Below are 25,158 nucleotides of genomic sequence, written 5' to 3' on the forward strand. Positions count from 1 at the left end.
GAGAGATGACAACATCTGGTGAATAAAATCCAAATTTATTTTGTATGATTAGATTATATTAAGATTTAGGTTTATGATTTTCAGTATGTTTACACCTAGATAGATTGGTCGTGTTTATACACGAAAGAATAAACAATGCGGTTTCTTCGTACAAGATCTGCCAAAGCAGCCGATAAGCCGATATCCTATGGTTACTCTAGAACTGAAGGGTCTAAACATTCGAAGATCGAAACATTCTTTTGTCTAGGAAGCTTAAAAGCTCTTTTGTAAAGTAGGGTACAGGTCCCTTATAAGATCCTCTTAACGTCTCCGGAATATCAATGGCACTTGGTTAACAGTAGTCTGATAAAACGCGGATATACTTTAGAACATAAATTTTAAAACTTGTCTTTTTCACGCCTTTTATCATCATTATACACACATCACATTTGTCATTCGTATATTTTAATGAAGGAGAGATAACATATAATTGCAAAAATTATACTTTGCGATTAAAAATATGAAGTGTACAAAACCTTTTTAAATAATCTACAATTCGGTGAATAGAGGAAGAAGCTCTACTAGTGATACGATCTAAAATAAGTACAAATGTGAAGAAATATTTCTACATAAACGGACTACTGCGCATATCGATAAGATAAAAAATTCCTATTATCAGTGTATATCCGTAGAAATGAAATCGTCGTTAATGTCCACGACGACGGACACGACGCGAAGGCCCGCGCGATGCCAAGCGGAAGGCAAAGCGAGCAGCAAAATAAAAGTTACTGCAGAGCCGGCTGGCGTTATAGACATGCTCACGCCTCCGTCTCCTCACCACCCTTGCGTTCACTCGCTGCGGGGTAGTTGGCGTCCATTCCTTCTTTCTTTTAATCTTACTTTTCCCGCAAACGGGCAGCCAGGCGTTAATTCAACGGCATTGATTGCCACACGGCAATCCCCCACCGGTTCTGTGCGAACGACCGAGAAAGAGAGAGAGAGAGAGAGAAAAAAGAGAGAATGAGAGGGTGAGATCACCCCTCCGTTCCTTGCTGTTCCAGCATCGTGCCTGGTAAGGAACGATGCTTTTGCTCCCTCCGCGTCTTCTTCGATCCCCCGCAGCACTCGTTTCCTCGGCTACATTCTCTTACTCGGCTACCCGACTACTCTTTCGAATCACGATACGATAGGAATGCTTATTTCCACGCTTCGATCACGATTTTTAATTTCGCGATAGGGATTCGACGGTACAAGTGTCACATTTGCGTTTCTAATGTATCAAGATATTTTTTCTTCGAGCTAGTTTATTTTCTATTTTTACTGTTTTTCAATTTATCTATATTAAATGTTCCATCTTTCTTGGATAAACATATCTTTTATAAACTGTTGACACTAATGTAAAAATAAAAATATGTTTGTCGAGTAAATCGAGTTATAATAGGAAGGACAGACACTAAAATGCTGAAAATGAGCGAGGTACAGACGCAGGTGGTTTTAATATCACGCGTAATAAGGAGGTGAGCAGCAACTTTATGACGATGGGCGAGCCTGGCGCTCTCGTTCGATGCAAACGATCGAGATAAATGGTCCAAAGGGTGTGGACTTGAGATGGACGAGAGTGTCCCTGGGGTTGCCGGCAGGAACATCGGGGGAGACACAAAGAGGGAGAAGAGACGACGGGAGAAGAAGGTAGGGGTCGAGTGCCCGGGGTCAATCTATAATAAAGCTGGCGTTATCTCGACCGGCTAGCGTGAACGAAGGCTAGAGGCTCGTAAAAAAGGGAGAACGCTGCTTAAGAACGGATTACGGGAATGAAATCGGAGAACCGATGTTCGCAGCTAGAGTATCCTGCAGCGTCAACTTCGAGGGACGCTTGTGTCGCGATTAAAAGTAAAGGCAAAGCGTATTACTAAACGTAGAAGGAAAAATGGAAAGATGAGACACCCCATTACATACCTATTTCTTAAAAATTGTACATTTAATCTTATAGAATCATGTATTGCAACAAAATCTTTTTAATCGTTATTTTACTACTTAATTGTATTTTCAGCTCACCGAAATCTGTACGCTCTAAATTTCTTGCAGTTAAATCTCACTCCAAGAAAATGAAAATACACCCTTGACTTCTTGAAAAAGAGTGACAATTTTCGAATTCACTTTTTGAATTTTCACTTCAAAAGGTGAAAATTGTCATTCTTTTCCAAGAAGTGAAATATTTTCACTTTTTTCAAGGATAGTTGTATTTTCACTCTCTTGGAGTAAGATTTCACTGCAAGAAATTTAAAGTATACTTCAACTTCTTATGTAAATCGAAGTGTAACTAAATGAAGTACATAATATGGTATCTATGATTTATTGTATCTATTACGTTATGAATATTTAATTTATCCATCAATCCGCGGAGATTCATATAGACATTTTACTTGTATTAGATTTAGTCTTGGATTGACTAACATTATTACCTATTTTATTTTATTTTTGAACGAACGTGGCTTCTATGTACACATAGCAACGAATGATTCTTGTATGCTGACTTCTCCCTCGGACTTGCTATAGTTAGGTCATCGTTATTCCAAACGATTGAGTGCAGTTGTTAGCAATAGGTAATCCAATACAATCGTCGGATACTGAAGATACCGAGGGGAAAGATCGAGGAAATCTCAGAATCACAAAATGTATCGGCTGAACAGGTCATAGTCGCTGAATGCGCAAAGTTTTTTTCGCAAGACGCTTCTAAATAAAGTAGATCCCAATCTCGGAGTAAAGTACTCGAAGGTAATTTCAGCAATTATGAATCAATAATTGCACGCAGTGCGCATATCTAATCGTTGCAACGAAACGGAAATTACACATTCATTTCTTGTAGGATACACTACAACCCTTCGTAGGGATAGAGACTCGCTCGAGTGTATCAGATCCATTATTATTTTACGCGAAAGAATCACCTGTCTGCCTACCTGTTACTCGAGCTAACGCGCGTGAAACTCATTACAATGCATAAGGGGCGCAGCGACTAACCCTTTATGCTAATGCCACCGAGGTAGATGTTACACTAGGGTGATTTTTATCGCGCATTTTAAGGCTCATTTACTTAATGAGCTGCACAATATGCACGTTTAGGGTACCATTTGCGCTCGAAAATGACCACTATAATATTATGATACGTGATGACAATTCTCCCATTAGTTACTCTATCGCATATAGTTACTTATACACTAATTTCTCTTGTTTACACGTAATATTATATTATATATTACCATGCAGTGTATAATTATCTCATTAATAGCGTGTAACTAGCATATATTTTATGTATTCTAATATATTATGTATTTTAATTTATATGTATATTTAATGCTTTCGTAAATTTATAAAAGCAGAATGTAAGATTTTTTAAAATTGATATTCTAAAGATGTACTTATTATTATATGCATTCAAATTTAAAATCATGCTCTTGTATCGCATAATAGATTTAATAGCAAACGTTCCTTTGAGTTATGTGGGGAGATGAACCGACGTAAAATTTTCTTCCGTGATATTCGGCTGTAATTTCAGTTATTACAGTTATACTGCGGTACATACCGTCCTGCGCTTCTTGCGGAATCCATAATAACCGACCCCCGCAGCAAACAATACAAAAATTATGTTCACGAGAGTTCTGCAGGAGTTTTGCAATCTTTCCCTGTAGTTTCATCTCGAAGCGTGTCGAGAGCCCGCCGTTTATTCGAGACACATGACGAGCGGTTGCGCTAGTATATTGGTGAGGTGTATACATACGTGTATCCGTATATCTAACTAGCTATGTGTGCACAGGACTGCAAAAATATATCTCGAACTTACGCCGGTAACTTTCTCGATTTAGAAATGATTTGCGAGCATTGAGAAGAAGTAGCAATTTCTTCGTTCCGAAAGCAGAATGCCGGCGTTCGTTGCTCGCTTATTAACTTTTAATCTGTTGACGTTTTTGCATTTTATCGACAATTTCTCGGACAAACGCGAAACATTTCAGTTATTGCGCTTCTTCAGCGCAAACTTCACTGACGTTAATCTAGCATAAACAGTGCTCCTAATAACCATATGTAATTTATTTAAATCGTGACATTTCTACAATTTAGAGGATTAATCCGTTTCTGTATATTTCTAATTGGACATTCCCAGACAAAAATATATAAGACCTAAAAACGCAGTTTGATATAAAAAAATCTCAATTTTTAATGCACTCAATTCTTGTTTGATTTATTTTATTACTAAGACGATTTCTGATTGTTATTGATGACTTATTTAAATTATTTCTGTATGAATTACTTCATCCATTACTCTTGTTAACTGTCCAGAGTGGAAATTATGTCCACTATATTGAGTGCCAAGCAGCTTCCACATTTCTGACATCTCTCATGTAAGAAATTTCATGCCTCGGCGATGATGTGCATCTCCGTATACTTATTGTGAACATCTGAAGATGATTCGAAGAGTGAGTCGAAACGTCATTATATTATACTTTTATTATTGAACATTTTTTAAATATTGAAATTGTTACTGCGAATAACCGCGCGTGACTCGTATTTGTCGTCTCTAAATCCTTTTGTCAATCACGGCAGTGACTTTTGTCACAAATCTTATTGTATATTGTTTAAAAGAATCTCAGGAAATCAGGGTAGCTTAAAACTGCGTTCGATCAAGGAAGTATTATAGAATGTGCGAGAAATTTTCTATTGCTTAGTAATATGACACTTTTAGGCCTATCTCGTGAGCGCAGATATATACAGCTCCATCATAAAAAGCGCCCACACCTTGGTCGTAACCGGAGTTCCTGCGAACTCGTGCCCTCGAACGAGGAGGTTTCTTTTAATTAAACTGCCCCTACCTTGCCGCCTAGTTATCCCGTCTTTTCCGGCAAAAACGGGATTCTCGAGAGACATAACAACCGGCAGCACGCGTTATCAGTGCTCACCAGCGATCCAAGCACTTCCCCCAGCCAGTTTCCATCCCTTCTGACGCAGATCCGACTTTGGCTTTGTTAAAACTCACTCTCGGGTTGTTAACGATGACACATCCTATCAAGATGTAATATCGAGATATCGTAATAAGTTCGAAAATAAAAAAGGATTAAGAGCTTATTTATAAAGGATTAATGTAAAGAATTGAATTAAGGATCCTAAAATGCTATCAATACGTAAATTTTACGTGCAAGGAAATAGGCCACTCTTAATTAATGTAATAAAATTTTCATACATTTTACACTTTTAATTTAACAAAATATTAAAAATATTAATCTAAACTTCTATAAACACAAATAACCTAATTATTAACTATGAAGAAATAGAATAAATACACTATCAAATTCAATCTTAAAATGATATAGGATACTACGTAGTTCGATACATTTCTTCACATTTAATAAAATATATAAATACATTAAAATATATAATAACATAAACACACTGTTAAATCTATAGTATCAAATTTAACTTAACGTGAGTCGTCACTGCTCTTACTCAATCATATCGTTATTTTATAGGTACTAAAACAATGGTTATATTTGACACTATATGTGTCAAACTGATACGATATAGTGTCAAATTTAACTATCGTTTTGATAAAAAATAACGATATGTTTAGTAGGAGCAGTGGCGACTCACGTTAGGTTAAATTTGACACTATAGATTTAACAGTGTAAAACTGCTTAAAAATTGAAATCACTTATCGTAATCTCTATTATAATACTGATCGTCAGAGAATCGAAAATGATATGTGACGGACTTAATTTTTAAAAATTTAAGTATCCCACTTGTCTTATTTTTTAGCATAACAGATTGGATTTTTTGATCACTGAAGGCATAGCTTAGCGCTCAATTGTATGTAACTGATCTCACTTGTACGTAAAATTCATATATTGATAACATTCCAGATTTAAGAATTATAATTTTTTGTAAATATCGGAAGTTCAATGCGATTTTTTACCGCATTATTTTAGCATTTTAAATTTCTCTTAGACGTTCTTTTTGTAACTGAAATAAAAAATCCCGAAATCTTTATTTGTTTCTAACATCATATATATATATAATAATAATTTGATGATAATCGTATTGTATACTTAACTAACGCCCATCTATCTACATATTTTTATCTGTTACGCGATGACAGAAGCTGTAACTCATGTTTCTCAGCAGAAATAAAAGAGATCAAACATGACAGTATAGATGAGAACAAAGTTACGAAGCTGGATGTCATGCTGCACGCTCATAATCTCGTGCCGAAACGTAAAAACGTTTCGCCGCACCTTCGTGTCTTTGCTCTCGCTTTCTTCTTTCCCCTCTCCTAAGCGAAATTACTTATAATATCTGTCAGCGAACAGACACGGCCGATGGCGCCGTTACCATCGTGCTGCAGCAATCCCTTGGAGAAATGCCCTCTTTATTATCTATCAGAAGCAATCTACCGAACACTTTTCCTCTTTGCTCCTTTTTTCCTTTCGTTTTCCGTTTGTCGCTTCTTCTCTCACGTTTTCGCCTCGGGCTTAAAACCCAAGACTAATTCCAGCGAGCGTGCTTACGTTTGTTACAATTCGTCGAAACTATGATTTTGGCTGATGAACAATTTCTCCAAAGGTAGCTTTCTGTACACGGAACAATTGATTCGGCATCAATTACCTCTTCAAAGTAAATACTACAGCTAATGTTTCTGAATTGCAATGTTTCTAGTTGTAAATGACAAGATAGCTCTTACATATTATATACATATATATTATTTTTTTATATATAATATTATTATGTCACATAATAATATTATCATTTCTTTTTTTAGTCAAATATTCATTTTACTTATCTTATAATTAACGAAACGTAAGATTCGATTTAGTTGCGTTAATGTTGCAAATACAATTTCGCGTCGCATCGCCATGCAATCGTGCAATTTCGCAACTAGTATGTAAAGATTGTATTAAACGCGATTAGTTCCAGCTGCAGCAAATCTTTCCGCGCCATAATACGACCGATCGACAAAGAAATCGGACCACATCAGATTGCTCGGCGTACGGCTCGCAGTTGACGGCTTTTCAGGTTCACTAGGAATGCCTTGAACGTCCCGGCGTATAAACCGGCCGGCTAATTTAGACCGACTGTCCCGTGAAATTACCGGGGCTCGCGGATAATGAGAGGGTGAATGGTGAGGGATAGGCCAACCCTTGTGAACAGTGGCCGGCTAATCACGGCCGCTCGTTAGCGAATTGAATGCGCCGCCAGTCGTATCGGCGGGTAGAAAGTCAAAGAGAGTTCTTTTCTGCTTTAAAAAGGATCTCAGCCATTGCTCGTCTCTCAAAACTCGTCACGTTCGCAACCGCCATCACGATAGTGAATCTTCCAGGAAGCAGTCTCATTTCACGGATTCTCGATTGACATCTCTATCGTAATAGTAATGATATATCTTATTGTATTGCCGTAAAAAAATTACGCATAATTCTTTTGAATGTTACTTATAAACGTAATTAAAAAGGAAATAACTATCATGCGACTTAATGAACATTTTGTTTAAAAATTTTTATAATTGAAATTATCAAATATAAAGATGTATGATAAATACTATATTATCCGTGAAAAATAGTGTAAAATATATTTAAATAATTATATTTCTTCTCTCGTCTATAGTAAATTGTTTCTAGTTAATCGAAAATTTGAGCGAATCCTACGGTAAATACCATGGGATTTACGGAGGAATTGTACAATGCATCGATTGTCGCTAACTTAATGGACACCCTATATTTGCTCATTAACGAACCCTCTGTCGCGAATCCGGAACGCTTCCAACACGAAGGCAACGCTGACAGACGAGAAGGATGCTGAGAAGAATAAGGAGAAGAAGGTGAATCCAGACTGTGGATGGAGATGGGAAGTAGAAAAGAAAGAAAAAGAAAGACGGGTCCCTCGTTACAACTTCTGCGAGGAGAGAAGCAATACGTCCAGCTTTCCAGCGACACAAATTACGTTTTCGGAACTAGCAAGCAGTCGTAAAATATCGCTCGCGGCGTTTTAAATAGCTCCGATAAGAAAACGAGCTGCGGCTAATTAATTCGCGTGGCTATTAACGATTATAAATTGCTTTCTACAACTGGCGTAATCAATGGATAATTAAGTTCATCACATTTAAAACCTTCATCGTGTCTATTGATTATTTCTCGCCATGCGGATAGTAAATGTCCATTGTATTATCGTTTCGTTTCAGCAACAAAATTAAATTCTACGTTCTGTTTGTCGTAGTAAATTTCTTCGACGATTTTGTAGACAAGATTTCGACACCGCAAACATCATTCTTCTTGCCACTGTGATCACGACGAATAAGACGGCGATGCTATTACAAAGAGGAAAAGAAAAATCGAGTTCGATTTCTTATCAACAAAATTTTCAATTTTGTTGTTCCTCTCATTTTTTCTTTTGTTTCTTCTTTTTTGTCAAATATTTTATGAATATTTATTATGTTCTATGCAGAGCACTTCAAACGAAATATAAGGAATATTCTAATCCTACAAGTTTTTTCTTCCACAGTCAAATCGTCATAGTTCGCCTTTAACAGTATATAATGCATTCGTTATTTAATTAACGAAGAATAAATAATGGCGCTTTTCAAATTTTACGAAATAATAATTGAGACGAAAAAAAGAGCAAAAGAAGATATTTTAAATTCTTTGAGGAATCTGATAAAAAGTATTTTTAGATATCCATATAAAATATATATTTAATTTTGATATAAAATTGCATGTAAATTGATTCAATCCATACATGTCTCACTTTTTATCTACAAAAGAAGCAAACATGGTGTTAGAAAAAAAAGAGAGAGAAAGCCCATACAAAGCTCGATCTCGTTACGACAGTTTGGAATTGATACAAAAGAGTTTCTAGCCAACTCCTCCGCGCGTTTTTCTCGTTTTCCACGTAGGGTGAAACAGTAACGTTTAAAGCGCCGGACGGCCGCCTCCTCCTCTGGGAGGGGTGGATGAGGACCCCGCCAAATATTTGGTTAGTTTTTGATGGGCTTCGAGAAAGGACAAGGAAGGTACCAGCAGCGTGGCGAGAAGAGGATCCACGCAGAAGAAACGAAAAGGTAAGGAATGGAAAGGAGGGGAAAAAGATCCGAAAAGAGGGATGAGGGAAGAGGATAGAGGGAGGAGATGGAAGCGCGTGCTAAGGTCCACGAACGGAGCGGCGGATGAGCTGTAAGAGCCGGAGAATGCCGGGCATTTTTATTGGTTCCAGCTTTGGCTCTCCTTGAAACTCGGGAAGCCGATCAGCCGGACAGAAGGATCGTCGAATCTGATCTCATATGTGCCTATATTCCCTTCTCCCTCGACACAGTCTGCGTAAAGGTAAAAGAAGATTTTGGGATGTGCACGCTTATCGACGATTGTTGCGTAAAATTTGGAGACGCTTAAAGTAATTGAATCTTTATGCGTTTGGTAATATAAATAATCCGAGTATAAATCGAAAGTTTATTAGATATAATTTCACTTGATGAAATTAAGGCGCATATTTTTCATACATTTATATATACGATACTTTTATTTATTGTATTAAATTTTCAAAACTATATTTAATATCGTAAGTCAAGTTGCGCGGTTTCAGAACCGTAGGATGGATTGCACTGGAACTTTTACAATCAAGTTCCGACTGGCCACTGGGGGTATGGGAAAACTTCATTCGCGATACACATTTTCACGATGTTCATTCGCGATGGCGGAGCATCGTGGACGCGATTCTGTAAAAATACACGGTTTTACCTCGGAGGTATATCACCCCGCTGCCTATATTCCCACCGCTTGCTATCCCCCGCTGTACAATAACATCCCGCTCTTTCCGCTTTTGTATTTTGTAAGTCAATTCGAAACATGAATCGTATAATAATTCAACGGAGCTAAGGAAAACACGACGGATATTATTCGTCCCACCTAGTCCGCCCCTCGAACGGACTCCATATTTATGGGAAAGCGGGGGTAGTTTGCGGAACGGTGGATCTTCGCATTTCCGTGCGTACGTTTTATCGCTTTTAAAACACGGTCGTGGTTATTTTCATTGTAAACGTACGAGATCGAAGGGAAAAGCCCAAGGAATAAAGATCAATTTACGCAGTAAATGTTCAAAATGCACTAAGTCTGCAAAGAAAATTTGAAATAATCCTACGCTTCAGTTGTAACTGAATGAAATAAAATGAATAAGCGAAAAAGAAAACAAGTGATTTTAATTAATAAGCTGATGTTTCAACTTAATTGGCAGTTTCCAAAATTTCTCTTAAATAAACAACACGATGTTTAAAAAAATATAAAAGGGGGAAAAGCTGCTAGTAAATATTCTCTTGATCTTTTGCCTAAAATTTTACCGGGTAGGCATGGAATAATGTATGTAGTTCGCCATAGAAGCGAACTAGTTGCAATTCCAATGAGAAAACTGAGTGCTACGTGAGCTTCGTATCTCGACGGATTTCTGTCTTCTCGCCTCTCATACATATTGTGATTACTTCTCAGGGAAGAGGAGAAAGCGCGAGGAGAGGAAGCACATATACGCTCACATTTACTGAAGAACGGTATAACGAAGATGCATGTTTCTCTACAAACATGGCTATAAAGGTGTAAGGAAAAAGAATTTGTAATTTAGGAAATATATATCTTTGCGTAGAAAAATTGCGTCGCAGGAGATTTCTAAATATCGGGCAAACATATATATGTTGCGCCGCGTTACTTTAATAAAATTGCTTACGTATAATCTTTATAATCTTCAGCAAAACGAAAGTTTTGAGAATGAATAGTCGTTTCAACTGGAGCGAGATTAAAGTAGACTCTAAAAAGCGGGTTTGCGTGGTGATCGATCGGTGACGATAACGAATCGTTTCGTACGTACAGCAACAACGATCTTATCGATGAAGTTTCCATTTCCGTTTGCTCTGCCGTTCTCGCGGTACAGTCCGTCCGCTCGAGCTTTCCCTATTCGCGTTTTCTCCATCCTGTCCCTATTTTCTTTCCTTCTCTATCCTGTTTTGCGTGGCTCGCTCCCACATTTTCCTTCTTCCCTGCTCGATATCCGGACCGATGCTAAATAGCAGAAACATAATTCCGTGAGTGCGAAGAAATTGCTTTATCGCGCGGAATAATGGTCCGTATTCACATGTAGCCCTCATAAGTCTTTTCCCCGATACTTGCATTTCGGAGATTGCACATGGCCAGACCGCCGAACCGCCCACGCATCCTCTTTGCATCATCCGTCGCATGAATGCGCTGTTCCAAGTAGGACTGTACTATGGCAATGCATCGGAAAGGAGGGTACGTTGAATGGTCACGAATCGAATGTGACAGTTCCGTCGCACGCGCTACATCGGCGTTCTGACAAATACGGAAAATCAATACCTCGACCATAACATATTGCTTTATCTGCACTGCTTATATTCAAAATATTATAGTGACTTAAGATTTTTTTCGAAAAATTAACGTGTCTGATTATGTAAATTTCTCACAATTACATAAGAAATATGTATAATAGTTTATAACAAAACATTAAAAGCAGAAATTAGTACGTATCTCATTTACGAAGCGAATTGTTATTTAATTAAAGGAAAGAATTCTAAAATGAAATTACTGATGATATTGTATCAAAAGATCGATTTATCACGTTTTAAAAATGTTACAAACGATCTCAAAAAAGATGGCATCGCAAACATACGAAAGAGTTGCTATTATAGAATGAAAATTTAATTGTTTAATTATTAATATTATTTGTATAACACATACAGAGTGGAAACAAATTTATAAACACGTAAATAATTTAAAACTAAATTCGTGTATTGTTATTTAATTTTTATTTAAAATATTTGAACAGTCTTCTCAAATTAATATCAGCAGAAGAGAAGGTGGTATTGTATTATGGCCAGTACATATTGTGACCTCCCTTAATATCTCCGCTATTATATAGCGAATCCTAATGATTACTTATGGAATTATTAGTTCAGTAGCTCGCCGTTACACCATGACGCTAATATTACCAATACTCAATAACTAGCACTTATTATAATGCATTTTTACTTTCAAGTATTTCGAAACGTTTCTGAGGTACACACACTTTAGCATTTAATTACACTTACTTTCCCTCATTTTTCTTAAACTTGAGCGTATTATCACATGAATATGTATTTTTGAGTGTGTTATTTGCTATTTAACATTTTATTTGACTGTATATATTTTGAGTTATGCAAATGTAAACAATACCATGGCATTTTGCTAATGTAGGCCATCTATGAATATTGATTACTCACAACCTCTTTTGAGATTTTCATATCAAAATAATTATTTGATAATCGATTGTATAGCTTTACGGTTAATCTATAGTTTATATTACGTGTACTATTTTTAGTACTGAGATTCTTAGTACTGAGCAGCTATATACAGAAGTTATGTGAATGTATGTACATTCATTTGCATACATTTTAAAATGTTTTACTTTCTTGTTAATTTTGTAACCAAATACTGGTTTCTAAACAAAACTAATATTTTAAGGCTATTTTTATGAAAGGCCACATTACCACTCACTTTTTTCTTGGAGTCATTATGCAAAGTCGCCACATTTTTAATAGTATCCTAAATAATAAATATTTCGTAACTTTGAGTCCAGAATCGATTCAACAACATTTTAACGAATGTAATTGTCAAGTTTTAAACTTAAATATTGATTATTAACAAAGTTATTGTGTAAAATGTAACTGGGGTGCCATAATACCACCTTCTCTAACAACACATTGGCTTATGTGCCATATATATAAGTCATATGACATATTTTATCCGACTATTGCGCCGAAAGATACGTACCTGCAGACAATTTCTTTTGCGCTTGGGCCCGCGGCGAGAAAAATTGTTCAGAGAAATTTTCCTGACTTTAAGTGACGTTGATGTACGAGCGTAACCAAGAGAACGCCTGCAAGAATGTCAGATTCCTTTATTCCCCGTGAAAAGCACAGAAACCAACACTCCAATCGGATAGCGCGATTACGTAATTAAAAAGTATGAATCATTAAGTCGCGCGTAATTTCGATATAAACTCAAAATCAAAAAGTTTAGACATACGAAGTACGAGTACATATATACATTTCTGAATAAAAATGAACATGAAAAAGTATGTATGCGCGCGCGCGTGTGTGTGTGTGTGTGTGTGTGAGTGAGAAAGAGAGAGATAGAGAGAGAAGAGGGACAGGGTCGCGCCAGTATATAATTAAATGTTCGTAATTTTATAAGTTCTTAGTTTGCTCGTATATAATGTAAGAACAATGAAATATAAATTGTAACATTCTGTAACAGACTTCCTGGTTGAGTCAGTCGAATCTGGCAATTATTCTTTCTTTAATTGTGCACTAATTATCTCGAAGTGTAGTACCTGTTTCATACGATGGGGACCGCAGCCTATAATTCGATTTATACATCGAACCGCGGCTGATAATTAAAAGCATTGTCAGAGCGGAATACGCGGACAAAAGGACCAGATACGCCGAGGAAAAAGACGTTCTTGTTTAGGTTCAATCGGTAATGATTAGTCGCTAGTGAAATCTTAATGCAACGTAATTACATTGAGGAATGCATTAATTGTGATGTGCAATTAGCATGATGGAATTGTAAGAATCGGGATAATTGAGCAATAATTATCTATGACGAATTATATAATGTAAAAATAATATTATATAATAACATGTAATATTATATACTGTATTATATTATACATATATTATACTGTATATATTAGATATTATTATATTATATATATAATAATATATGTATAATAATAATATTGTAATATATAATATGTTTGTATATACAGATTGTATTTATATAGGTACATATATGATCATTAACGTGACTACCTCTTATATTTTTGCAAGACAAGATCGAATCAAATATGTTCAGACAAAAGTTGACAGCCTGATGAAATATAATAAATAAATTAATGAATAAATTAAAAAAATTTACTTTTTATGACCATATGAAGACTATTTTTAAATGGAATTGTTTGAACATATTTTTGATTTGACCTTTGTAAATAAGGAGTGTTTACATCAGATGGAACATCTTGTATATTCTGAAAGAATAATAAATGAAATTAGTAGAGTTCAATTTATTATTCTTCTATCTAATTTGTATTTAAAAAAAAAACATCAACATCAAAAATCAAGCTGTAGGTAGAAAATGCTCTAAATTTACAATCATGTTGCTTTCATGTACGATGATTTGACGACGGTGGTTCCGTCGTCGAATACGAGTCGGGCTTACGTGAACGCGCGACTTTTTATTCGCAGAGGGATGAAAGTCGTGTCCTGCTCGGGATGGCGAGTGCTTGTCGACAGTTCTCTCTGAAAAGAGCGTAGCGGGGGTGTTGGCAAATACGTAGGACGCATTCAGATCAGCGTCGGCCAAGGACCGAGGGGATCCACCGAACGGGAACGACGGAAAGTAGAAAAGGTTTTTCGGAGCGCGTCAGCAAGAGACATCAGAGGCAAGAGGCTGTGCCATTTCCTCCGGTCGAATACAAATCAAATACGTGCGAATGTATCGTACGTTGTTGCTTTGTACTTTGTAAAGATCAATGCGAGAGGACGAAACTTCGTTTCGACAAAGTGAAGTCTTTTCATCATTTTTACATGTATAATTAATGAATTCATTCAGCTTCAAATGATTGTGTTTCCCCAATGTGATACAGCCATGTGCGATCCATATGAGTTATCTGATATATAATTTAATAATTTAATATACCTAATTCTTTTAAGCAATTAATAACATTGCTATTTTGTTTTATATTTGTCTTTTTCAACTTTGTAAGTCTCATATCAATATTTTTACGAGTCATGTTTTTTACCTAAATGAATGAAATTTTCCTATATTTATATAATTGACAAAAAAAAACACAAGAAAAATTGTATCATATTCTTTGTTAATTTAATTTAATGCAATTTTTATAAACCAATTAATGAAATTTTTTTACTACTTATTACACACTGAAAGAAGTAACGTTTTCTTCCATTACCGTTTGCGTTTTGAATAATATTATAGCTAAGTCTATAGGTTTGTACCTTTATATGTTCTTGAAATACGAGGAGTCAAACGTTATAAATGTAACGACCTCGGAAAATTCTCGGAGAACGGCTGGGAAACCAGAATAAATATTGATACACGTCAAAGGGAACGTCGCGTGTAAATGACATTCCGGGAGAATCGCAAAATGCAGCACGGCGTAATACGCGAGACGGAAAATAGCGGCAATACTCTTGAGTGCCTCGGATGGTGGCCTGGGGGACCTAGGGACCGCGGGATAAGGATTTGCTTTCGAAAAGGGAGAGAGACACTCGTGCGAATGCTACATACGGGAATGCATATGCAGGAAACAGTCGATTTTAGGTACGTGTACATTGGGCGCTCGCCAGGGTATTTGAAACATAAACAAGATTGAAAATTGGATACGCGATAAAATAAAAAGAAAAGAATGTTTCTAATTTTTTTAACTATAGGATTTTCAAATATAGGAAAATTTCATTCGTTTAAATAAAAAACGTAACTTGTGTATGTGTGTGTGTGTTAACGTAAGAATTTAATATCAGACTTATAAAGTAAAAAAAAAAAACACAAATATGAAACAATAAATAAAGGACTATTAATTTTCGTAATGCAAATGTAAAAATATTTTATCACTATGTGTGTAGTTACAAAATAAAATTATGTTACGTGTTAAATGAGTTATATAAGTTAACTAATTAATATATGTTTTTAAATTTTATAACGATAATTGAAATAAAATAACATAATTATATTGAAAAAAGAAACTCTTAAGTTTAAACGCATATCGTTGTAATATAAGGCGCTTATACAATACTTAAACAAGGACATTGATTTCTAAATTTATATAAAATTGTGCAGTCTATTAGTATCGCAAAGAAAAGAACTACTCCGAAACAAAAGCGATCATGATCGCTTATCGAACTTGAAATATCGTCAGGCCGAGGGTGCCAGGATCGTCTCGACACACTGCTGGTCTTCGAGGGTCCCATAGTCCATCCCCTTCTTAGATCAATAATACTATTCCTGTGACAGCGCATGCGTCCCACAGCATCTCCCGTTACAACCCCCATACGCGAGCTGGTTTCCACCCCCGTCGAGCCGCGTTCAGGACGCCGTGTACCCCTCCATGCAACATTCATAGCGCCATCAATATTATACGCGCGAAATAATAACCTGTGCATTTATGATGGAGGGGATGACTCCATCCAAAAGTCGATATAAAAAATTGCACCAGGATCATGATAAATATGCGTGTAAACTGTTATTCAAATCGATCGATTAGTCAAGGGTCGTGAGAAAAGATAGATTGATGCAATTTGTCTAGTAATCGATCGATGAGAAAAATTAGCTGAGCAGTATGTGAAAAATATACTGCTCATTAATGAAAAATATACTGCATTATTGTATACATATATTAAGAAATTATTATATGTATATTTCTGCTGAGCACATAATTTCTTTAAAGACATTTTATTATAAATTTATTATTAATTATACATTAAATTATTCAAAATATATGGATTAAATATTGACGGTTTGCAATGCGTTTTATCACAATGTATACGCGGATTAATAAATGGATTATCAAGTGGATTATCAAATATTCAAACATATGCATAGACCGGTATAAGATTTGTGTGCATACATTTAAATATTTCAATGTGATAAATGCAATATCTATTATGTACATGATAAATCTCCTCCTTATTTTGTAAAATAATGTATGTGGCGACAAGCAGATAACCTTGATAAACGGATCACTGGCTATGAAATTACGAAACTATATCTAGTAAGACTCATAAACAGTGTAAACAACAACGCGAGAAATCTCAACTTGAAAATCCGGTTTTCTGACGATTCAGACGGTAGTTAACGTTCGATAGTCACGGATCCAACTGCAAAGATCACACGTAGCGTGGCAACTGTCATAAAAAACGCTCGCAGTAGTTAAAAAAGTCACTTCAAACTAAAATATGAAGCGTGTTACTTCGTCCTGGAAAATGATTTATAATCTTTTCTTATTATTGTCGTGATAACGTCATCTCGCTTATCAGCAGCGGTCGTCATAGTAATGTAAAAGTAATTTTACATTTTAAAATTTAATTGCTGAAAGAAATCTAAGCGGTGTGACAGTGCAATCGCATTAACTCACATTGAAAGAGAAAATTGTGGTGCAAATCTACGTCCATTAAAAATTCTCGGGATGATAAGCGAAATTGCGTGCCTGTGATAAATCGTGTAGCGAGTCACGGTAACGGAAATAAACTATGAATCCTGATATCAGTTTTATCGTTGCTTGATCTCGACGCCTTTCAGTTGGAACTGTCAGTGTCTGAGTCGCTTAGGTTATATGCAAATATATAACCGATTTGCTGCACGCTGTATGATCTCGTGGCGAATGTAATTAAAAATCTCATTGATATCGTATTCCGACTTCTTTCATCATGTCTAAACGACTGTCGAAATCTCTGTTAACTAAAGAAACCAGAGATTATTTCTTAAGGTAATGTTCACTCAACATGATGAATTTTGACTTAAAAATATTGTATATGTACACGTAAAATAAACTAAAATCAATATTTTTTTCAATTAAAATGCTTGAGAAAAATGTTCTAGTTGTACTAACAAGAGGTATAAACGAAATGCATTTCTAGTCATACCAATCAGAGTTCTGATTATCGTAATTGATTTTCTCCTTATCTCGATTAAAATGTTTGATAAATTTATCTATAAATTTATAATTTTGTGATCTCGAATCTAGAATTCCAATTAATGTGCAACCAGATTCTTTTTCCAGTGCGCTATTCTCTTTTCGTAATTCTCCAATTTCTAATATTACGTAAACCATTGATGATACATTTGTTCCTTTTTTGAGATTATTGTACTCCATATTTTAGCACTTGCTTAAAAACGCAATTTATGGAAAATAAACTACTTTTTAAGCACGCACTTCTGGGGCCCGGTATTCAACTGGATGATACCTATAGCGGCCATATCTGACACGCGAAAGCATCCAAAAATCATTAGCGGCAAAATGACTTTAGGTGAGTTCGATATAGCTTTACCGGTAGACCCTTCGAAGAATTCATTCACCGTCTCTTAATAATCGCGACAGAGCGAGTTGATGCGCGACTAACAGAGAGAGGGAGGGGGACGAGGCTCGAGAGAGACCTATAAAATAATTGCTGCTCGAGCGCAGCAAATAACCGTTTATTTCTTAATGAGTGGCACGTTACGAATGTCTGGGGGTGCATACCGACCTAAAACCAGTTTACAAGTAAAATGTTACAGTAAAATGTTACAAGTTTAATTACGTTTAATCTTTCAAAACTGCGCGGTCACTCTGAACAGTTTCCTCTGAGTCTCGAAAATATATCTCAGAAAATTACGTATTTATGTAACGAAGAAGCCGCTGTAAAATTATTTCTCGATAATAATGAAATAATAATAAGATAATAATAAGATGATATATAGAGATAGTAAATTTACTATATTAATTTACTATATTGATTACGCGTCTGTTTTCTTCTAATTGATTCAATTTTCTTTCTGATTTGTTAGCCTTGATTCTGTATTCCATGGTATTCATGCGGTTTGCTTGGAAAGTACAACCGCGAAATTTGTTGCTGTTCGCATGCCACATCACAAACACCGGGGCCCAAATGACGCAAGGTTACAGATTCCTCGATTATCACTACAGCCAACAGAAAGAGTCCGAACAGAAAAAGTAACGTGGGAAGCCAGTACCCACGCGAGTATTTCGTTAGGATTGCAAATATATAAAATGCGAAATACTAATAAAATTCAATTTTTTATTACTACTCTATTGATTTTTGCCGTAGAATAATCATAATAAAATAGTAGGATATCGCTTTCTATTCTGACAGAACATGATGAATTACACATAAATTTAATATACGCATAGAATATTAAAGTAATTTATTAAAACCGTAAAAGAAAATTTCTTCCAGTTTCTTCATTCCCATTATCGTATATATATAAAACATGTATGTGTAAATATAAAATATATACATATGTTCTTTCCATTATCGGAGCATGTTATCAACCAGTAACGCTCTGATACTCACGGCAAACTTTATTGCTCAACAGATTTATTGCAACCATCTGAGATACAAACAATAACAGTAGCGCGGCGTTAGATTTAACCGTGGCAATTATTATAAAAGCATGCGCGTGAGCGTATAATATATTATAATAATTGCTAATATATTGGAAAGCCGGAGCTCGAGGATCTGGCGTAATGTACCCTGGCGCAACACTGTTAACACTGTTGCATACATATATACCCGAATGATTCCGCTTATTAAGTTATTCCGTTACTATTCTTCTGGTAATTGTGGTTAATGCGCAGAATTTACAATTCAGCGATCGCGTGCTGCGAGACCAACGTGAACGCTCCAAGATATGTAACATATTGCTCTTCGTACATTATCTTTCCCCAATCGTAACTGAACTGATAAGATTTCGTAGTTTTTCAGATACGAGGCGCTCGATATTTACGATGCTGTTCGTAACGTCATTTACACTATATATATTTATTTTTTCTCATAGATATTTTTACACATTTTAAATCAACTTAATCTTAACAAAGATTTGATTAAATATTATTTTTTCCATCAAATATCATTTTGTTCATTTTTTTTTTAGATTTTACATGTAAATTTGTTTCTTTTAAACGGAGTTTCCATAAACCGAATTCTGTCTTCTTTTCTCTTATTCTCTTTTTAGTCTTGACTCGTTTTTCCGTTTTACTTGTCATTCCCTTCTTCGTCCATCGTTACTTTCCCGTATCTAAAGGTCACAAGTTTATTCGACTCGGCCCCAATTCAGCAGTACGAACGAATGTATAAGGAGAGCAATAATTTTTCTGGGGTAACCTCTCGCGCGCGATACTACAGGGGCGCGGGCATGGCGGGCACTCGATCGTGCTAGGGTCATTTTATGGGATCTGGCACGGATCAGACGCACGAATCTATCCTCGGTATTTTCCGAATGCTAAGCCGCACCGTTCTACTCTCCCGACGGCGTTTTTCCCTTCGCCTCTTCGTTCTCTTTCCGTCCTCCAGTCCTGTCCAGGGATATAAAATCCACCCCCGACTAGCTGAATAAATATATATGGCCTTATTAGCCCCCTGTGCTTGGCGTCGATCATGCGGCACGCCCTGCCGGCGCTCCTTTGCCTCTCGCTGATGAAAATATTTCAAATGACGTCACTCAATGTTCCTGTAATGCTCTTGAAAAAAGTTACTTGAAAGTGAGCTTTCAAGAAATAAACTATTAATTTTTATTTTCAGATAAAGCCGCATGTTAAATATTTATTGTAAGCACGTCGCACGTCGTACAGAACGTAGTTGTAAAGTACCTAAATTTGTCTGTATCATCCGTTTCCAGTAGTCACGAATGAGAATGATCGCTTTCTACACTCCGTCGTCGATAAGACAAATCCGGCGCTTTCCATTCACGTCCTTCGGTCCTGCGGGTTTTGTCGTGCCAGCGCGGAGACAATCGGAGAATCGTACGTGGTGGAGACGTGGTGGAGACGAGGAGCGACAGGGAGAGTCCTTCGGGACTGATTTCACAAACAAATGCCGCCGATTGAATCCTGGCATGTTGCAAGATGGATCGCTCTCTTTGAATCACAGATTACCGGCCGCCTCTACCTTCCATCTCGCCTCGCGTCGTATCGTTCTTTCGTACCGCCGCGATGTACATCGTCCTTTCCTCCGCTTCGCCCTTCCTACTAGTCCACTTCGTCCTTCACGGAGACGCTTCCACCTCCGTGAATGGTTTCCTTCTAGCGGGTATCTCGGCAATTTGCCACATGCCTACGCAGCTGCGACCCTCTCTCTTTCTCTTCCTCACCCTGTCGTGGTGGCATCTCAAATCTTATGCCAATGATGACCAAGTCGATCGAAACCATAAAATGTTGCGAAATTGATGGATTAATAAAACATCTCTCTCTATATTAATTGAGTGTCGAATAAAAATCATGTTTAAAGAAATTGTATCATTTGACTTTTGACTTATTCGATTAATTTTATTATAATGACAATCGTTCTATTTTATTACATAGGCGAATATTCCTTTTATTTATTATGTTTTTGTGATTATATATATATATATATATATATGCTCCTGGTTAGGTGAGTGTTACATTGATTGTGTACGTCAAAGTGTGCAAAGTAATCAACAATCAATTTTGATAATGTGTAGATGAAAATTAATAAATAATGATTGAAAATATTGAATAGCATTGGTAACAGTGAGTACAGACATATTAGGAAGAAGAATGAAGCGTCACTAATACAATCAAAATCGTGTGAAGGACGGCGTGGCGCCTCGAAAATGCCGAGCCTAATCAAAGAACGTTTCCATCGACGAGTTCAAAATAATTTGATGAAGAGGAAAAAAGCACCGCCGCAAGCGAAATGAACTGTAAAGCGGAATGCTCGGATTGTAAAGTCTCCCCCGCAAAGTTGCATGAACTGCGGAAAAAAAAGAGAGAGAAATGAGGGGAACAACCCTCGCTCTCGAGACTTTTCGACGCTGAGACGATCTTTAAATTAAGTGCGTCAGCTTATGACGCCCGTGTAAAGTCTTGCAGGGTGGATTTTTGATTCGCGTGCACAAGTTGAACGGGAAGGCTCCTGAAATGCGTGGCGAATTGCGCGCCGCCACGTCGGTGCGGACCCCGAGGGTGAAATGAATCAAGCACACCCTCGCCATGCAGGACATACATTAGGCTGACACTGGACTTACCATTCGGAATGCTGACGATTTCTTATGTCAGAGATGAAAAGGAATAAGAGTGTTTCCCTAGAAAATCGAGGAAATATTTCGTGAAAATGAACAGAGTCTTGGTATCAGTGTCATAATCATTTTAAGTATATTTTTTATTATGTATACAATGGCTGCCAAAAGTTTCCGGTCAGTGACTAATTTTATTGTATTACTCGGCTAAATAATTTTTACATATAAAGATCTAGAGTACAAATAAATACATATTATTTCATAATACTAGTTTACAGCAAAAAATTACTTTGGACCAGACTACGTATCTCTTATTACATATTAAACTTCAATTATCTTGGAAATTTGACGTGCTAGAATTTTTTCGCTTGCAGCATCGTTTTCAGCATCCAAAAAACTATAAGGGACACGTAGTCTAGTCCAAAGTAATTTTTTACTGTAAACTAGTATTATTAAATAATCCGGTCCAAAAGTAATAAGTAGTCCGGTCCAAAGTAATTGAAAAAAAATTTTTTTGTAAACTAGTGTAATTAATTAATATCTTAACTATGTATATAAAATTTTTTAAATAGCGTGTTCTTGAGTTGATTATAACAAGAATTTTGTTAACTTATAATATAAACTAAAAAACAGATCGACACACAAAGGTTATCATAAAATTATATGTTGGTCGGAAACTTTTGGCAGTCATTGTATATGTATAATATATAATAATATACGTAGCAAAATATATGCGATATTTAGGAAAAGAAATACCCTTTCCATAAAATAACTTCAGTTTTCTTTGAATTTAATAATTGAATTAAATAATAAATGTTTTTATAACAAAATTTGCTATTTTGACTGAAGCTGAATTAGAAGCATCTATGTTTTTTCTAAAAATACTCTAAGCAAAATATTATTATAGTTATCAAATGTTAATAAAATAGAAATGTTAACCGTTGTCAAAACAACGAAACGTAGGTATTTCAAGATCTATCGAACATGGCTGCAAAAAGATTATCGAAAAACATCCCGCGGAGTTTAATGCATCAACTACGAGATACATCTGATAGATTCATAAAAATATACTCTAGCCACCCCTGTAAAATAACATGAGAGACAGGACGCGTGATCGTATAAGCACACCGTTAGAACGTAAACGCGCTATGTTAAAAAAATCATGAGTATACTATCTTGCGCATCATTCCCCCGAAATTACATAAATATATAAATTCGATAATCCTGTTCTCCGAGGGGCGCCATAATTCGTCAAGGGATACAAGTAATTTCAGGAGGGATGCAAAAAGAGACTAAGCATCGTCTTTGAAATTACGTAACGTAATCTCGGTAATTCGGTGGAAAATGCAAGTGATTTCAAGAAGTAGAAACGAATGCTTGCCCATTTCCCTCGGATGAGTTTACGACGAATAAGAAACGAAGATTCACGAGAAATGACGAACGAAGAGTGCGAAAGGTAATGGGGTTGGACTGGTCGGCGGTACTACGACGGGATGTTTTCGTTCGAAGGGGTGGGTCAACGTAGATGGCAACATAATCCCCGATCGAGAAGCCTGGCACATGGGAACATGGGGGACATCTTATCTTCATATTACACACCCGTCGTGGTTCTCAACCTAAATTGTCAGCAATGTATTTTCACAGGTCATAGACATCCTCAAGCTAGATATTATAGATACAAATTATTAATAATAGTAATGCATAGTAATGCATATTTTACATATAATAATTTAATAATATGCAGAAAGATATAAAATATAAAAATGATCAGGTATTTTTCATTATTCTATGTCCATTAATGGCAGAATGAGTTTATTGCTGAATTTATTGAAACCAATTTTATAGAAGAAAATTCGACTTTTTTTTCCACAGAAATTTCGCAAATATATTAATTTTACGTTCTCATTTCAAATATTGTGCCATGCATATCTCGCAATTTCTCTGCTAGTGTCAAATACATTCTATCACGCAAAATCGATATCTCATAAGATTAATAAATGTCACATCGACTCTACGATTGAATCGATCGATGCCGTATAACGCGTACTTGGATTACGTTACTTTAAAAGTTCGCAGAAGGCAGTAAACAACTTCTGCTTCGTACTGCGCGAGAATCACACGTGCTACCGTACGGATACGGAAGTAGATGGACGCGCGTGCACGTACACCCGCATACATGTACGAACTCGCATATAGAACGATTTCAGCGACTGAGGATGGTTTATGACCCGTAACCTTTCTACCCCCTCGCAACCCCTACCTTCGCAGATCTCCACCCGCTCTATCCCGCGCAACGTGACTCCATCCCCCTGTAAACTCGATCCAATATATTAGGGTTATCTTCAGCACGACCTACCGAATCGCCGTCTTTGCCATTTCTACCGGTCGAACTTTCAGACTCAATAGTTTAGGTCCTGATAATCGATAAAAAACTAGCAGATTGCAGAGAAAGTAATTAGCGCTAAAAGAAACGTGCATATCGTAGAAAATCGTATCGTTTGCTTTTCATTTTCTTTACAGATGTTTGAACAGGATCCAAGAAAAAAGAATTTCTTACGGGTAGGTATTAAAATATGCAAACTGTTCAATATTGCAGTAATCTTAAAGAAACAGAATAGCATGTAAATAATTATTTTAAGGTAAATTTATAAATGAAAAAATAAAAATTTCAAAATTTGTTTCTAACATTTGAAGTTATGACGAGAACCGCGCTAACATACGACTTTTTCCCTTCGATTTCCATTTTCTCCGATATGCAGTGTTCCAACACATTCTACCCTCCTTACGATTGGCCGATACAAGGGACTCCGATACGTTCCGCTAGACGCTGGGGTTGGCAACTTTGAAGGATATTTTTTATTCATGTGACGTGTTTGAGGGCGCGGAAAAACACATTCTCCCGATCCAAGCTAAGATCGAACCAAGGGAATCGTACTTCCACCTAGTCTCTCGACTAGAATCTTCAATTTTAAAATTCCCCAAGCCAGGTCTATCGTCTCGTCTTTTTCGATCAAGATAGGAGAGTCAATGTAAAGCAATTCGCTTGAAGCTGAACAGTTTTGATTCTTTACAAACTTTAATATGTACATTAAAAAAAATTATTTAAAAAAAAGTTTTCTTTTATCTAATTATTACATTTTTAATAATAACAAATTTACATGACTCTACATTATTTCCTTTTTATCCATTTAATAATTATAACAAATAACAGCTAAATATTATATCAATTTATTTTGAGCGAAAATAACAATTTCAAAGAAACAATCGAGAAGTGTTTTTATTTGCCGAGATTTTAGATCGTCAGATAAACTTGGGAAATCTTGAAATAAAGATGAGATAATTTCTC

The 25,158-nt window shown here is 36.1% G+C and overlaps 1 protein-coding gene and 1 pseudogene across 3 annotated transcripts; one reads left to right on the top strand and one right to left on the bottom strand.

Moving 5' to 3' along the window:
- The window catches only part of LOC108723415 (uncharacterized), a 41,597-nt pseudogene that overhangs the window by 7,779 nt on the left and 8,660 nt on the right, over positions 1-25,158 (bottom strand).
- On the top strand, positions 16,895-18,926 carry LOC108723416 (mitochondrial pyruvate carrier 1). 3 transcript variants are annotated; one of them, XM_018449174.1, is made up of 4 exons: positions 16,895-17,292; positions 17,358-17,544; positions 17,985-18,085; positions 18,603-18,926. In XM_018449174.1, exons 2-4 carry the CDS (start codon positions 17,486-17,488, stop codon positions 18,770-18,772), a joined length of 330 nt encoding a protein of 109 aa, XP_018304676.1. In that variant the 5' UTR covers positions 16,895-17,292; positions 17,358-17,485; the 3' UTR covers positions 18,773-18,926. The 3 variants fall into 3 exon arrangements, with proteins under 3 accessions (XP_018304676.1, XP_018304677.1, XP_018304675.1); XM_018449175.1 differs by having other exon boundaries at positions 16,895-17,212; XM_018449173.1 differs by having other exon boundaries at positions 16,895-17,544.

The sequence above is a fragment of the Mycetomoellerius zeteki genome, unplaced genomic scaffold (assembly GCF_001594055.1).
Source record: "Mycetomoellerius zeteki isolate Tzet28-1 unplaced genomic scaffold, Tzet1.0 scaffold232, whole genome shotgun sequence".
Classification (NCBI taxonomy): Eukaryota; Metazoa; Arthropoda; class Insecta; order Hymenoptera; family Formicidae; genus Mycetomoellerius; species Mycetomoellerius zeteki.